Source organism: Ovis canadensis, chromosome 9, assembly GCF_042477335.2.
Source record: "Ovis canadensis isolate MfBH-ARS-UI-01 breed Bighorn chromosome 9, ARS-UI_OviCan_v2, whole genome shotgun sequence".
In the NCBI taxonomy this organism is placed as follows: domain Eukaryota; kingdom Metazoa; phylum Chordata; class Mammalia; order Artiodactyla; family Bovidae; genus Ovis; species Ovis canadensis.
In genome coordinates, this window is record NC_091253.1 from 88,944,704 (window position 1) to 88,962,398 (window position 17,695).

Genomic DNA, 17,695 nt, shown 5'->3' on the forward strand with positions numbered 1-17,695 from the left:
CGGGAGGAGCCCTCGGGTCCTGGTGCTCAATGGAGGTATCCTTGGAAGAGGGATTATGGGAGGAAGTGAGGGGAAGTACGTGTCAGTTGGAGATATGAAGTTAGGGGGGTTTTCTTTGTCCTTTCTTTTTTTCCTTCCCTTCTGTCTCTTTCTGCCTTTCCATCCTTCCCTTCTGTCTCTCCCTTCCTTCTTCCTTCCTTACTCCCTCCCTACCTCTTTCTTTCATTCTTTTCTTTTCACTCAGGCATTTAGTCATTCAGTCAGCCTTTATTAAGCCCTCACTGTATACCGTGCACCATCCCGGTCACTGCTGTAGGTTCATTATGAAGCAGGCCCATTTCCATGAATCCTCAGCCATGAGGGGGACAGAGGCCGTTTCCACGGCCATAGTTGCCGGGTGTCTCTGACCAGGACACAGCTAGTGAGACCGGAGACTACTTGACTCCTTTCAAATGGTGTTGCATAATATGTGTTTTTATACTTGGAAACACCTCTAATGGCCATTTTCTTTCTAGGTAGTGCTATTATTTCTGTTATGTTTCTGAGAGAAAATTTGAGAGCCTCGGATTTACTAGGTAAGTTAATTATTTAATTCAGATAATTAAAGCTCTGTTTGATGAGGAAATAACTAATCCTATCCATTGAAAATGTGTGCTTTAAAAGCAAGGAACAAATTACTGAAATGGATATAGTGTCATCTAGAGGCGAACGCTATTCTGCCTTGGAGTTGCCATCTGCTCTTTGACATAAAATACGTGCATCTTCATTGAGGCTGCTGCCCAAGCTATTGACCACAGCAGATCATTATTACAGTATTATTACTATTGTGGATGTTATGAAAGTTTTATGAACGTAATAAAATCCAAGAAAACATCTGTGTTACCTAATAGAGTATTCCACTTCAAAGGACATATTTGATAGATTGTTGCATGAAGGGACTGCATGAAAATGAAAACCACATCCAAAAATTAGATGTACCAATTAACTACCTAATTTTTTGTTAGGCTTTTCCAAAAGTAACATAGAATATTGATCTTCAAATTTTTATTTACAGGGAATTCCCTGGCAATCCAGTGGTGAGGACTCCACGTACTCACTGCTAAGGATATGGGTTCAATTCCCGGTCAGGAAACTTAAGATCTCATAAGCCATGCAGTATAGCCAAAAAAAAAAATTCTTTTTAATTTAGAAATACAGCTATTAATGAAAAATCACAGTAGCCTTACTGGCTGTAAAAAAATGTTTCTGCTGCACAGCAAAGCCATCACATATTGATTGTATCTTCTACCTCTTATTGGAAATATCACTGGTGAGAAGAATTATAAAAATTCATATTTTCTTCCTTGACAAAATCCTGTCTGAATTACTGCCGACATATGATAATGAGTATGAGATTTTAGGCACTTTAAATAAAGCCACGTCTACTCAGTTCCAAAGAGATCATATTAAAGAAAAAACTGTTTGAGTTTAAATGTGACACCAGTGTTGGTATGTTGAACATTTGTTTCCCTGATCGTGTTTCCCTTGAGCCTAGTGTCTTGAAGGAGTTTTCACTTTTTCTTTTTTCTCCTTGATTTGATTCTGCTAGTAGAGTTTTTTAGTCAACACTGTCAAATTTTCATGGTTAAAATGTTTTTCCAAATGCATTCATATGTGAACTGTGGCTTTTCAAATACATTATTTTTCTATACTCTTTTTTTGTACTATGGTTATGGCCTCATTTGGGGACGTTGTATGGAATCAGAAATAAGAATGAGCAATGCCTGAGTTTTATAGATTAAAGCAATTAGGTCCTACATTATGTTTCTCATTTATCAAAAGTCTTATGGAAACTTTTAAGTCGTTTAATCTTATGTATGTCATCTTTTGTAATTAATGGCTGATTAATGTTTAAATAAATGTAAGGTATTTAATGAAGTAATACAGATGGATATAGAGGAAGTCTTGCCAATTATTATGAACCCTTGTGATAAAACAATGATTAAGACAGAATCCCTGCCTTCAAGTAATATGGTCAATGATCAAATGTATACAAAAATACATTTTTAAAAGTAGAAAATAATATGTATTATAATGCCTGAACCATTAGTTTAAAACAGAGTTTCTCAACCTCAGCACTGCTAACATTTTAGGTTGGCTTATTCATCATAGGGGGATGTCCTGTGCCTTGTAGTGTGTTTAGCAGTATCCCTTTTGGCCTTTACCCATTAGCTGCCAGTAGCACACTCTGCCCCAGTTATGACCACCAAAAATAACTTCAAACATCGTCAAATCTCCCTTGGGGGGCGGAGGGCAGGCAAAATTGCCTCCGGTTGAGAACCACTGGTTTAGAATAAAGAGAGATTACTCTAGTTAGAAAGCTTAGAGAGGATTTTCTGTAGCACAGATACAATTTGAATTAGTTCTGACAGCTGAATAGGACAGGCATGGACCACCTCCAGGCATTTGGAGGATGGCAAACAGAGGGAATAACCTGAGCACTGTTGACAAACGTACGAAAAGATAAGACGAGTTTACTGTGCTACAAGCACTGCCAGTGAGGATTAGGAGAAAAATCAATGGAAGTCATAGCTATAGGAAGGAAAGAGGTAGAAACAGCAATATGTGCCAGTGATTTGATTATATTCTTAGAAAACCCAAGGTCAACTGAACATTACTAAAAGCAGTAAACTAGTTCAACATCAAAGGATATAAAATAAACTCACTCTCAAGGGTTCAAAGCTGGATTCAACTTCTGCTATCAACTGTGTGGCCAACGTATTCTCTAAGCCAATTTGCTGACAAATATAGAAGACTATTTTAAGGGTCAAATTGGATAATTGATACAAGCACTTTGAGACATGGAAAGCCCTGTTATTAATAATAAAATTATTATTTCTATGATTAACTTCATTCCTAAGAGGTAATACTAAAAACGTAAGAAATAGGAAATACACTCGCATACACAGGTAACAAAAAAAAACCCTCTATTGATTCTTTGATTCTTTGCTAATTTTTCTTACTTTAAAAATAGCCAAGATTTATTAAATATCTACTTCTCTCAGGTGCTATAAGTGTTTTGCATGAGCCGTCTCATTTAAATGCAGGAACATTCATTTATAAATCTGCTTTGCTGTTGTTTAGTCGCTAAGTCGTGTCCAACTCTTTTGCAACTCCATGGACTGTAGCCCACTAGGCTTCTCTGTCCGTGGGATTTCCCAGGCAAGAATACTGGAGTGGGTTGCCATTTCCCACTCAAAGAGTTATGTGACTTTTACTAAATTACTTAATCCCTTTAAGCCCCAAATTTCCTCATCCTTAAAATGAAGACAGTATTACCTATATCATAGGATTCATCAAGTATATGAAACTTGTGCACGTAGGACTCTTGGAAGAGGGTCTGTCATGTAATATGTCCTCAATAATGGCTGCTATTATTATCATAGCTATTAATACCACCGCCCACCACCTTGTGCTGTTTCTTCATGAGAGAAAACCTTGATTAGGATATTTTAGTGAACTTTAATAACATTAAAGTTAACATTTCCCACAACTCTGATTGAGTTTTTTTTGCCTTTTACCTGAATGCTTGGGAAAGATTGAGGGCAGGAGGAGAAGGGGATGACAGAGGATGAAATGGTTGGATGGCATCACCGACTCGATGGACATGGGTTTGGGTGGACTCCTGGAGCTGGTGATGAACAGGGAGGCCTGGCGTGCTGTGGTTCATGGGGTCACAAAGAGTCAGACACGACTGAATGACTGAACTGAACTGAATGCTTTTTGAGCAGAAATTTATCTGTTATCATATTTGTATCAGACTGTAGTTAAAAGTGATGAATTCTTGATTAATGCCACAGGAATAAGAAAGGATATAGTCACCAATTCCGTACCCGGGCCTCCGACAGCAATACCATATGATTATCATGATCTGAGATGGAATAACCCTTTTCAGGCTTAGGGAAGGACTTTTCCCCAACCATCCTCAGAGTGTGTTAGGTCACATGTATTTTCTTGGGACCTATATTGTTGTTGCCTTGAGAGAACTTGGCTCTTTCTGTTAAAAGCTAAAAATGCATTGTTTTTTCTTTACAGGGACTAAAACCAAACAGGGAAAAGAGTAGTTAGTGGCATTTTGCACAAGATTAACATATAAGCATGCTAAAAATTAAATTGTCAAAATGTGTAAAAGAAAATCACTTATTTTTCCCTGCTTCAAGCAAATGAAAGTTTGTTTTTCATGATGGAACAAATGAAGATTTTTTTGGACCATGTGGAAACAAGCTGAACTAATTTATTGCCAAATGTTGATCTGTGGCTATGAAGCTTTTCACCACTAACTTCAAAAAAATGACCTCACAAAAGCTATGTCTGAAAGAAATCACCAACTATTATTAATTCAATGACAGGCTTTGGACTGTGCTCTGATTCTTAGTGGATTAATAACTTTAAATTATTGTAATGATTATTTTTCCTCTAAAATGCACCAAAATTCTCTCCACTTCAATCAGCCAAAACTATAGTATTTCCCCCTCTCCTCCCTTAGTCATCAAAAATACTGAATCTAATAGTCTGTGAGATCCTAGTTGACTTAAGTCCAAATATTGTCATCATAAAAATAAAAATTACATCAGCACTCTCCAGAGACCAGTAACTTGATTATTTCAAGTCACCTATACATGGCTTCCCCATTGATAGAATGTCAAGAGATTAATAGTGAGACAAAGACCACTTCCTTCCTTCCTTCTCCCACACCAGAGGTCAGCTTGGTTTGAAGCCAGGACCTAGAATACTAATCTAGCCAAACAAAAATCATTTCTGGTTGAGAGGACAAATTGGCTATTTGGTTTTAAAATTGCCTCAAGAATGGGAGACTTTATGATGGTTGATTCAGAACTATTTAAATTCATTATATTATTTAGATAAATAAGCAGGGTGACAATATACACCCTACTTAGTTAAGTTATTGAAAGGACTGACGCTGAAGCTGAAGCTCCAATACTTTGGCCACCTGACGTGAAGAGCTGACTCATTGGAAAAGACCCTGACGCCGAGAGAGATTGAAGGCAAAAGGAGAAGGGGATGACAGAGGATGAGATGGTTAGATAGCATCACTGACTCAATGGACATGAGTTTGAGTAAACTCCAAGAAATTGTGAAGCACAGGGAAGCCTGGCATGCTGCAGTCCACGGGGGTCACAAAGAGTCAGACATGACTGAGTGACTGAACAACAATACTTTTGAGACTTGCCAATCCAGGGCTTCTTCAGGACTTGGATGACTTAAGCCTGAGGAATCTGGAGACACTATACTGAGGAGAAGGCACCCTTTGGTGTGAAGGAATCCAGTTTATGCTGCTGTGTTTAGTGGTATACCACCTCTGAAGCAATAGCTGGACCACCATTGATCAGGCGGCATATCGCAAGCTCTAAGAAAACCAGACAGCAATGTAGGGTAAGGTCAGGTTAGCTGAATTTTTCAACTCTTGAGGCTATCAGAAGTCAGATCAAGCCAGATTCCAGAAGCTAGCTAAACAGCAGTTAACACTAGCTGGCAGTGAGCTGGAGAGTGGGGACAAAATTAAAAGCGATTTCAGGTTTTACTTGAGGAGGGTGGGCTGGGAAACTGGATGTCTTTTGAGGAAGAACTGTGCAAATGGATTCTAGAAGCCAAGGCTTGCACAGGTGAGGAACTTAGCAGGCTGTAGATGCTGATGAACAGATGCATCAGAAGGAACTTGACTATAGGCTGTTTTCCCTTCCTCCATCTTTATATGTCAGCCTCCATCCACAAGCATCTATAGGAGACTTTTGCAACAGAGCTTCAGTAGCCTCTTGAAACAGAGGCTGTATTCTCACAGCTGGATCCAGTTAAATGTCAAGCATTTCTCAGAGTATAAAATATTCCTCCAAACACTACTTCAGGATGATATAAATGGTCAAATATGTTTAGAAAATATTATAACCATATCCTCCCCAAGGAGATTGACAATGAACACTAACACATACAGGCTCTCAGGGGTCTTCCAGTAAAATAGCGATTTAAATTTGTTTAACTCACCTCTTTCCAAATAGATTTGAGTTGAAACTTTTTTTGGTGGTGTATCCCTCTTATGAAACTGGGTTCTAGGGAACACCAGTTTGGAGATGCTCTTCTCAAGGAACTTCAGGGCCAGTCGGGGCCTTCAGGAACCACTGCCAGAAGGAGTCCATTCCTTCTGTCCCCTGTGGAGATGCTTTATCCAGCCTCATGTTGTGTTCAGTACAGTTCCTGGGGTGCCACTCACTGAGACTACAAGGTGAATGACAGACTTGTGTAGTCCAGTTATCAGCCCCGGTCCATTATGCACACAAGAGGCAGAAGAGTGTAATCATTAAGAACAGCTTACCTAGGGACTCCCTGGTGGTCCAGTGGCTAAGACTCCATGCTCCCAATGCAGGGGGGCCCGGGTTTGATCCCTGGTCAGGGAACTAGATCCCACATGCCACAGTTAAGACCCAGCACAGCCAAGTAGATAAATAAATATATATATATAAAGAGTAGGTTACCTAGGTTCCAATTCAAGCTCTTCACTTAGCCCAGCCAGGATAATTATTCCCTCTGTGACTCAATTTTCTCATATGTCAAATATGGCTAGTAATAGTTTAATAGTATCCAATGTTATATATTATACAATATACATATACTATATGTTAGTATAGTAACATGCAGTATAGTTTTGCAGGCTTTTTGTAAGAAATATTAGTTATGTTTGTATAAAGCATTTAGATTATGCTAAGTATTAGCTATTACTATTATAGTTCTTATTATCATCACATTTGTGTGTGGTGGTGATCATAATGTGACTCTCATGTCAGCCACAATTGTCTATGAAATCTATAGCTTTGGGCACACTGCTTAAAAAGAATGATTACTTCCCTTGGCATATGCCCTCCCAGTACACCTAGTCCGTTTACTCCAAAGAGCAGGGATGAGCCTGTTTCCCTGTTTTGTACGTATGACAAGTTTATAGGAAGAGATTTTATTAATACTTGTATCAAGCTGAATCTGAAACGCCCACCAGATCACTGTAGATTTTTATGTAACTTCAGTTGTATTTGATGAGGAAATGTATTTGGTGCAGGTCTGGGCATAAGGGTGGCAGATGAGCCCACACCCCTCTATCATGGGTTGTATCCAGTGTCCTGTGGTTGATGACCACCTGCAGCTTACTCTCTGCTGCCTGACTGCTCCACCTTTGGACCCCGTCAATATTCAGCTCTCAGTGCTTTGTGTACTGAACAGACGGTTAGGGCTTCCCTGGTGGCTCAGATGGTAAAGCGTCTACCTGCAATGTGGGAGACCTGGGTTCGATCCCTGGGTTGGGAAGATCCCCTGGAGAAGGAAATGACAACCCACTCCAGTACTCTTGCCTGGAAAATCCCATGGACAGAGGAGCCTGGTAGGCTACAGTCCAAGGGGTCACAAAGAGTCGGGCTTGACTGAGCGACCTCACTCCCTGAGGTCAGCAGTGAGTAGCAAACAGTGCTGCTGGTGTTTTTTCCTCTCTGTGTTCTGTCAGTTACATCATTTCGTTTCTGCTCTGTTTTTTTAAGACTAGTGGAGAGAAGTCTTCACTAGATAATCAGAAAGTGCTGAGTCCTTCCTGCCCTGTCCTTTAATTTTCAAATTGAGTTGTTATCCCTGTACAGACAGCCCCAGGGACAGTCCCTAGTCATCTCTAGACCAATATTAGAGATACAAGTTTGGATTAATTTTGAAGTTTGACTCAGATGGCCTTTGACCCTTGGCAGTCAGCATCCTAAGTTGCATTTGTCCCGGGGCCCTTTGTCACAGGCCTCCAGATAAGCTTTCAAACATATTCTGCTCCCCAGGATGGCCTCTTGCAGAGCCAAAGTCCTGGAGTCTAGCAAGTATGATAAGTTAATTTGTGCCTAGAAATGAGGAGACTCTGTCACAGAGGGATAAACAACTCACCTGGCTTGTGCAGCTAGCAGTAGCAGTGAGATTTTAACTCTAGGGAGCCAGTCTCAGTTCAGATTAGACTTCACTGTCCAAGTCTGGACTTGAAATTTAACCACGTCCCTGGGCCAAGGGCATGTCAAGTGCTGCTTTCCTTCTTTTAGTATCTTACACTTCCAGAGCACTCCTCTGGGCAAATGGGCCAACAGAAGGTAAACTAGCAAGTTTTCTAAGTCAGAAATTTGTACCTTTCCAAAGATTGGTGGCTTTACTGAAATAAAAATAGCAGAAACTGTGATGTTTCATATTAGCTTCCCAGGTGGCTCAGTGGTAAAGAATCTGCCTACCAAGCTGGAGATCCCTGGATTCGATCAGGTTCGATCCCTGGGTTGGGAAGATCCCCTGGAGAAGGAAATGGCAACCCACTCCAGTATTCTTGCCTGGGAAATCCCATGGACAGAGGAGCCTAGTGGGCTACAGTCTATGGGGGTCACAAAGAGTCAGACACGATTTAACGACTAAACAGCAACAATAACGTGATGTTTCATGCCACTTTTAGGAAAAGGTGGAATATAAAAATATTTTGCAGAAATTTATTGAACCAACTGCTAGTGGCTGTCTGCAGCACTTTTAAACACTTATGAAAAATGCGCACATGACTTATGGAGACAGTAAATCACATACAATGACACCAAAGAAACAAGAAAATAAGAGCAGTTATCCAGAACTGCCTTCATAAATGTAGGATGTTGCTGAAATTAAAATTATTAGCAAGAAAGAGTGTGTGACCTCCTGAGCTGCCATAGAGTTGCTCACTAGACTTGCAGTGATGTGATGTTCACGTGAGATAAGATGTGTGAAAAATTACTTTAAAGGGTACTCACAAAACCATCAGTCGTTGTATCTGTTTTTAACAAGCTTTGGAAGGCAGTGAAGATCTGCACTGGTGGAGATGGGCACAGGCCGCACATAGAGAGCAGAGGTGGAACAGGGAGGGGTGTGTCAGGATGTGAAACAGGGACCGTGTTGGAAATAATGCCACCTCCATAAATGGAACACTCTGCAGACTCTGAAAGAATGAGGCTGCCCGACATACAACGTGAAACATTTTCCGAGATGTTCTTGGAGTAGATAAAGATGTTCTGTTAAGTGGGAAAAAAGCAAGATGCAGAAAAGTGTGTATAATATGCTAACATCATTCTGTGTAAAAAAATCAAAATGCATGCACTCTCACCCACGCCTGCCTACAGCATCTCTGGAAAGAAAATCTCAAGCACCAGCAGCAGTCGCTCACTTTGAGGGGGGGACCTCGTGGGCCACAAGGATGTGAGAAAGAGTTTCCTTTCACTGATCCCTCTTGTATGGCTTTTGAGTTTTTTACTGTATGCATGTGTTATCCATTCAAAGCTAAATTTTCAAGGTTTTCCCTGCTGGCTCAGCGGTGAAGAATCCACCTGCCAATGCAGGGGACACGGGTTTGATCCCTAATCTGGGAAGCTCACACATGCCGTGCCACAACTATTGAGCCCGTGCCCTAGAGCCTGGGAGCCACAACTACTGAGCCACTGGCCACAACTATTGAAGCCCACGTGCCCCAGGGCCCCTCCTCTTGCAGCAAGAGAAGTCGCCGCAACGAGAAACCCATGCACTGCCGCTAAAGAGTAGCCCTCGCTTGCCTCGATGGAAGAAAAGCTCACGCAGCTATGAAGACCCAGCGCAGCCAAAGACAGATAAATAAAAACCAAATTCCTGAAAAATGAAGTTTGACACTAGATACAGTTAGATGAGATAAATAACTGGCAGAGGAACTCAATATAAACAAGAAATTTAGATTTCACAAGAATAGGTTGGAAGACTCTGAGATTGTGAAATTGTATTCAATGCATTTATTCTGCTTTACTAAGTTAGAAAGCTGGGTTTTTAAAATATTGCTTCTTCCGAGGAATGTAATATTGAACAATTATCTTATAAGATCTTTGGTTTCCTTTTTTTATTATTTTTTTGGTCAAAGAAAGGACAGACCTGACCAATAATTTTGCCCAAGTTCTTATATATGGTTTTTATTGTTTCCTTTTATTACAATGCTTAATAAAGTATATTGTTTTCTTTTTAAAAATTCTCATTAGAAAATAGCTTTTAAAATTGTGTGTATAATTTCTGCCTTTGCAAAGTAGTACTGAATAAATTGTTACATTAGAGTAAGCTTATTTTATAGCTTGTACTATACCATGAATAGCTATTGTCTAGCTTATATAAAAAATCAAATGGATTCTCAGAAACTAGAGTTCAAAACTCTAAATCATTAGGTTGAGAACAATAGGAAATTGATGTCTTCAAATTATGAGGTTGTATAGACAAACCAAATTGTTTCAGGTTGGAGTGTATGCTGGTTGTAAATTATATACACAACAATGCTGACCTCAGTGGTGAAACAGGTTGAATTATGTTTTCAAGTTGTGCTACCCAAAAAATGCTACATAAATCAGTTTTTCTCAGGCTGCTAATTATTAATAAATAAGCAGTTTCCAGTGTTATTCGGAAAGCCAAATCCGCTTCTCTGTGGCCACTTCTCCCCCACATTTTCCGTTCCTCCGTTATTGTAAGTAATGTTAAAGTGATGACAGTAACACATTCCTACATAGGTTTATAATGTGATATTTTACCAAGCTATCCCTGGAATTCTAGATTTTAAATCAGATCAAGTCAATCTGACTCAGAGTCAGCATTCACTTTGTTATTTCTCCTAAAAGGACTCCAAAAAATGACAGTGATTATGGTATTCATTTACAAGAGTTTCAAAGTGTAAAATAGCCAAGTATGTGTGTGTAAAGGATCCAAGGTGAGTAAGTGCAGAGGGGGCCATCAGGTGATGGATTTCCCCATTCTGTGGGCCCTGCCATCTAGATCTAGGTGGCTCTAGAGTCGCCATGCACTTCCTGGTCCACATGGAAACAAGCAGCCAGGTTGGATGTGTTTCCACGTCTCCATGTGCACGTGTTCTGATCGTCCCCATCTCTGAGGAAAGCTTCGCTGTAGAGGTCAGAATTCATCTTGAATGACAGAGAAAAATCGAAAGTTATGTGCTACCCCATCCATCCCATGGCCCTTATCTTATCCCCTTCTAAAGGTAATGCTGTCAGGTAAATGCGCGATGTTCTTGGGATGGTTTGATAGATTGTATTTTCATAGGCATCCCTTGGAGAAGGGAAGGGCTCCTCACTCCAGTATTCCGGCCTGGAGAATTCCATGGACTATAGCCCATGAGGTCACAAAGAGTCGGACACAACTGAACGACGTTCACTTTCACGACTTTTGCAAGTAATGCTCAGCGTATAGGAAATGTTTACGTAAACAAAAAGGCTTGAATGGCCCTTTTCAACATGGTTTGTCTTTTCAATTTAAAAGGTATGACGTTGGCATTGGTGGGAACTTATCTATTGGTGAACTTTGCTCCAAATATAACTCAGGCTATCTCCGCAAGAACAGTTCAGTATTACTTTGTCGGCTGGCAGTTCATGATCTACATGGTAAGAACTCTAAAAATTTTACTATCCCAGAAGCAATATTGTCTAGACCACTGGTACATGGAGACGTTGGAGAGCTAGGATAATCTTTTCTTCTCAGTGTTAATAATTCATTGAAATGTAAATATATTTGACCAATATTTGAAACACTAAATCAACAATAGAAGTATCCCTGTTCCCTGGGTATTCTGTCCTTGGGGATGACTTATCACTGGAACAGTTTCCACAATTTAATGGAATTTAATCCAGCAAAGCCCAGAGTCACGTATTTTAGGACAACTCAAAAACAAACAAACAAAAAAACAAAAAACAAAAAAAACCCCTCTCTTCCCAAGTCAAAGGAAAGTACCTGAAGACATATTTTACTTCACTGAATTTTATTTAAGGTAGGTATTCTCCTCAAAAAAGCACTTATAGAGACCCATGCAATAGCCTGTCTGAAGAGAAATAGGGCAATACTGAGAGATGGGGAAAAGAAAACACAGAATGAGCTGATGTAGAAATTGGAAGCCACTAATTGTGATTTTTTTTTTAATTTGATGCAGTGACTAGGTATGGTGAGTATTAAGAGAGAATGTGATTGAAATAGTTGGCATATAACTTGTTATGGAAGTCAGTTTAGATTGGAAAATAAGCATATTCTAGGAAAGGCAGGCAGGAAGAAGAAAAATGGGGTTGTCTAGATCAGCATTTAACCAAGAACTGAATTGGTAAAATAGTTGTGAATTCAATGAAAAGAATCAAGGCACACAGAGTCATACATTTTTAGGGTTAGAAGTGACCTCAAAAAGCTATCAGGCCCAGTGCGCTGCCTTTAAAACAGGTTCAGTTCAGTTCAGTTCAGTCGCTCAGTCATGTCCGACTCTTTGCAACCCCATGGACTGCAGCACGCCAGGCCTCCCTGTCCATCATCAACTACCAGATGATTACTTTACTCAAACTCATGTCCATTGAGTCGGTGATGCCATCCAACCATCTCATCCTCTGTCATCTGCTTCCCCTCCTGCCTTCAATCTTTCCTAGAATCAGGATCTTTTCAAATGAGTCAGCTCTTCACATCAGGTGGCAAAAGTATTGAAGTTTCAGCTTCAGCATTAGTCCTTCTGATGAACACTCAGGACTGATCTCCTTTAGGATGGCCTGGTTGGATATCCTTGCAGTCCAAGGGCCTCCCAAGGGTCTTCTCCAACACCACAGTTCAAAAGCATCAATTCTTTGGTGCTCAGCTTTCTTTATAGGCCAACTCTCACATCCATACATGACTACTGAAAAAACTATACCCTTGACTAGATGGACCTTTGTTGACAAAGTAATGTCTCTGCTTTTTAGTATGCTGTCTAAGTTGGTCATAACTTTCCTTCCAAGGAGTAAGTGTCTTTTAATTTCATGGCTGCAATCACCATCTGCAGTGATTTTGGAGCCCAGAAAAATAAAGTCAGCCACTGTTTCCACTGTTTCCTCATCTATTTGCCATGAAGTGATGGGACTGGATGCCATGATCTTAGTTTTCTGAATGTTGAGTTTTAAGCTAACTTTTTCACTCTCCTCTTTCACTTTCATCAAGAGGCTTTTTAGTTCCTCTTCACTTTCTGCCATAAGGGTGGTGTCATCTGCATATCTGAGGTTATTGATATTTCTCCCAGCAATCTTGATTCCAGCTTGTGCTTCTTTCAGCCCAGCGTTTCTCATGATGTACTCTGCATGTAAGTTAAATAAGCAGGGTGACAAGATACAGCCTTGATGTACTCCTTTTCCTATTCGGAACCAGTCTGTTGTTCCATGTCCAGTTCTAACTGTTGCTTCCTGACCTGCATACAGATTTCTCAGGAGGCAGGTTAGGTGGTCTGGTAGTCCCATCTCTTTCAGAATTTTCCACAGTTTATTGTGATCCACACAGTCAAAGGCTTTGGCATAGTCAATAAAGCAGAAATAGATGTTTTTCTGGAACTCTCTTGCTTTTTCAATGATCCGGCGGATGTTGGCAACTTGATCTCTGGTTCTTCTGCCTTTTCTAAAACCAGCTTGAACATCTGGAAGTTCATGGTTCACGTATTGCTGCAGCCTGGCTTGGAGAATTTTGAGCATTCCTTTACTAGCATGTGAGATGAGTGCAACTGTGCGGTAATTTGAGCATTCTTTGGCTTTGGCTTTGTAAAATAGTTTACTCCTGCTTTATACCTATTATTTATACCTGGCGTTTGCAGGGACATGGCAAACTCTGCTCTCAGTGTGATGTGATTCAGGATCTTACCGCAGGAACCATACAGTACTACACTATTGTGTGGTCATTTCTAGCCAGGTGACCAGAAGCCTGTATATCTTACCATCTCTGATACATAGTTCTGACCACTGGAACACAAGTGTTTACAGGGCTTTTCTGTTTACATCTCCCACTCCTAAGATCTGTTAAAAAAAAAATAAATTCCTCATACACTATACACCCTTTAATAAACTCACCGATTTCCCCTCCAAACACCACCGAAAACGTATTCCCCTCCATTCCCTCAGCTCCCAGTCTCTCCTCACTCATCATAAGGTAGTAAACCCCTCCCCAAGAATTGCCGGATGGAGGTGCTGCTTTGGTCCTGATCCTCCTCGCCTCTTGTGCGCCGTTTTCTGACAGCCCACTCTCTTCTCTTGGCAGCGCTCTTGTCCCAGGCTTCTTCAGTTTGTTTTCCCTGTTCCTCTTCCTCCAGTCTGATCCGTCCATCCCAGGCTCTTGGTGAGCACCTCCTCCCCTTCTGCATCCACTCTTATCTTTCCCTGCTGTACAACTCTCCCAAGGTTTTCTGGAGTGATCTCATTGCCTACTCCACCACCATCATTCTTTAGAAAGACTTTCAAATCCAGACTTGCATCTCCTTCCCAGATCTCTCCTAACACCAAAGCTGTGTTTTCATCTGTCCACTTATTCCCACCGACTCAATGAGTTTGAGCAAACTCCAGGAGAAAGTGAAGGACAGGGAAGCCTGGCATGCTATACTCCAAGGGGTCTCAAAGAGTCAGACATGACTGAGGGGCTGAACAACAACAGCAACTTATTCCTTATTCCTGCTTGGATATCCCATAGAGTCTGCAGGACTAACATCTCAAAAACTGAACTCAATATCTTCTCCCCTAAACTCCCTCCTCGCTTAATTTGGAAGGTTCCTCTTACCCTCATCCTCCACTCCAGAGTTTAGGAGTGGGCTTTCCAATTCAGAGTAGGCTTCCTCAGGTCTGTCGTACTTTGTCCCCCTCTTCCCTCTTTTATCTTCCTACTTGTCCACTGTACCCAGTCCTTTAACTATTAAAGCTTTCATCAATCAAATCTAAGCACTAGAAGGACTCTTTGAGCATTTCATGATAGTCTAGACTTGAAGTCCTACCAACACATTATTATTCTTTGCCTACAGGCAAAACGAATTCTTCATCCGGTAAGAAAAGGGTCACAGAGTCTGTAACCAGAAAATTAAAAGCCTGCACTGAATCCTTTGGAGATTAAAGATGCATCAAGGCTTATTTCCTGGAATAAACAGCATTGTTTGATGATGATGTATTTTATATTGTTTTAATACCAGAGAAAACATTTTAAAAGAACAAAACTACTTTTTAAGCCTTATAATCCCACAAAAATGTACACTGAAATAATTGCATTTTTCTATTTTCCAAAGGTAAATCTTAAGTTAATTTATTCACAAGTTCATCCGACTAATTTAGTCACCTAGAATATAGAGGAGAATTCCTGAAGCGGGAATTTTACAGTCCTGGGGAGACTCATATTCCTGTGAAACAGTGAAAGTATATTTGAAAATAAGTGTCACCAAAAATGCAAATAATTCCAGATGTTTATATGACAGCATAAAATGAGCCTTTAATAGAGTCACATTTGAATAACACTATTGGCATTAGACTCTTAGGGGAACAGATCTATATTATCTTAGTTTATCTCAGTTTGGAATTTAATCCATTATATGTTACATCTCTAAAGACTCAGAAGTTATCAATTATATACCAAGATCTTGACTTGAAGTTTGGTTTTAAGTCTGTTAACATGTGCATAATTAATATTTAATCCTTCATCGTGCCAGGTTCTGTACTTTTTCTGCAAACCATGATTGCAGAGATCATGATTATAGTAATTAAGGCAATTCTTTGAAGAATCGTTCATCTAACTGTTTTTATATTACATATGATTTATACAGTATTTGTATTATATCTCGTATTTATATATTACACCAAGTGTAAATATAACACCTGAACTGCCTTTTAAAACTGATCAAATAAACAGTAAAATGCATAAAAATATTTTAAAATCTAAATAAATTTTACATATCTCAAAAGGGGATTGTAAAGTCATATTATAGACTAGCTAAGAGCATCTCCTTTCATCATGTGTTTAGCTGTCTCAGCTGTCTCAGGTCAATATCCATCTTCCCTTTAAGGATTACATGAAGTGGAAGCCTCAGAAACAAGGCCCAAGCTCTGAGCTGGGACTCTTTGGGAAAAAAAGAGGATTTGAGAAGCCTGGTGTCTACTAGTCAGAGAGGAATGAAGTGTCCTGTGCTCATCCACTAAAACATACTTTCCCACCTGGTGCTTACCAAAAAGCAAAACACAATCAGGTTTTCAAGGTCAAACTAGCTTGGAGAGATGCTGTGAAACATACATGGCCCCCTGAGAAATTCATCATTTCCGTTAGCATGTTAAAAACTAGAAGTCCTTTAGGGAAGAGTTAGGCTTAACCTTGTTAATCCTGCCCTGCCCAGGCTTTTGTGACCATGAGGCCCTTTTCTTGAAGGGCCTTTTGTGGAATAGCAGCTGTGAACACCTCGGCAGAACCCACACGAGGGGCTGTGGCTCTGAGTCTCAGTTACTCTGTGTTCTTTGGCAGGCTTGATTGTGGCTGCGTTTGTTGGGTTTTTTTTTTGTTGTTTTTTTTTTTTTTTGCATACCCAGATTTCCCCACAGACCATTCTCCTTCACAAAATAATCTGCATGGTGCTCATTTTCTCTCCACCAGAAAAAAAATTAAATAAGCAGAAGCAGGGGCCTAGCCTGTCGTTTGGTGTGATTTTCTACCCCAAAGCCCCATTACTAAGTCAGCCTTTCTGGCAAAAGCTGCCTCAACACCCACCAGCAGGTGTTAAAACCTGAAAGGCGAAAACTATGCTTGCGTAAGCCCTCTCTGTCTGGTGCATGAGGTTCATCTGCTCGGTCGTCTGAATGTAAGTAGTACTCACAGGTCTGCACTCGGACCCACTTCTACAGCTGAGGTCAGCAACCTCACTGAGCAGGTTGAGCCCCGTGCCCACTCCGACCATGTTGTGTCCTTCACCTGGGCAGCAAGCAGTCCTAGACACTGGCAGATGGGGAAGCCCAAGTAGCGAGGTTCAGTAACTTATCTGAAGTCACATAGAAACTAAGTGAAAGAGCCAGAATTCAAAACCAGGTGGACCACTTCTGGGGTACACGCTCCAGTTCATTTCCCCACCCACCTCTCCATGCAGAATCGATACAGGCTGACCTCCAAGCATCAGATCTTTGTCCAGACTTGGCTTTAGAGAGAATCTTTGCAGAGCCCATTGCTTTTGGACAAGGACACTATATCAAAAGCTACGCTTTCAGAGAGAACTTGACAAGAGAAGAGGAAATGAGTGCAGGCTCGGAATTTGGTACCGGGACTGGGGTTTCCAGTGGTGAAATTTTGTGTCTCTTGTCACATCATCCCACGGACTGCCAGTGCTCTTTTTGCCACTTAAAACGAAGTGATTGTTATTGTTGTTGTTGAGTCGTTAAGTTGTGTCTGACTCTTTGTGACCCCATGGGTTGCAGCACACCAGAGTCCTCTGTCTTTCACTATCCTCCCAAAGTTTGCTCAAATTCATGTCCATTGAGTTGGTGATGTTAGCTAACCACCTCATCCTCTGCCGAAAACAGGGTGAGGAGTACCTTTAAATTCAATTAGAGAGTGAATCCAGAAAACCCGGAATCGATTCAGAAAACTCATCCTGAAGATTTTTTTCCTCTGGAAAGACTTCAAGTACCCAAATCTGAATTCGTTTCCTATTTTTCCTATAACCAACTGTCACACACTTAGTGGCTTAAAACAATGCGATTTTATTTTCTCAACAGTTTTGAAAGTCAGAGATTCAACATGGGTCTCATGGACTAAAATCAAGATATTGGCAGAGCTGTATTCCTTGCTAGTGCCCCTGGGGAAGAATCTGTTTCCTTGCCTTTTCCAACTT

General features: G+C 40.6%; 1 protein-coding gene across 2 annotated transcripts in view; it reads left to right on the forward strand.

Annotated features, from left to right (window-relative positions):
• The window catches only part of NIPAL2 (NIPA like domain containing 2), an 86,096-nt gene that overhangs the window by 40,517 nt on the left and 27,884 nt on the right, over positions 1-17,695 (forward strand). For both annotated transcript variants that reach the window (XM_069600535.1, XM_069600536.1), the window contains exons 4-5: positions 516-575; positions 11,347-11,468. In XM_069600535.1, coding sequence (XP_069456636.1) covers positions 516-575; positions 11,347-11,468 — 182 coding nt within the window. The remainder of the gene's footprint in view (positions 1-515; positions 576-11,346; positions 11,469-17,695) is intronic.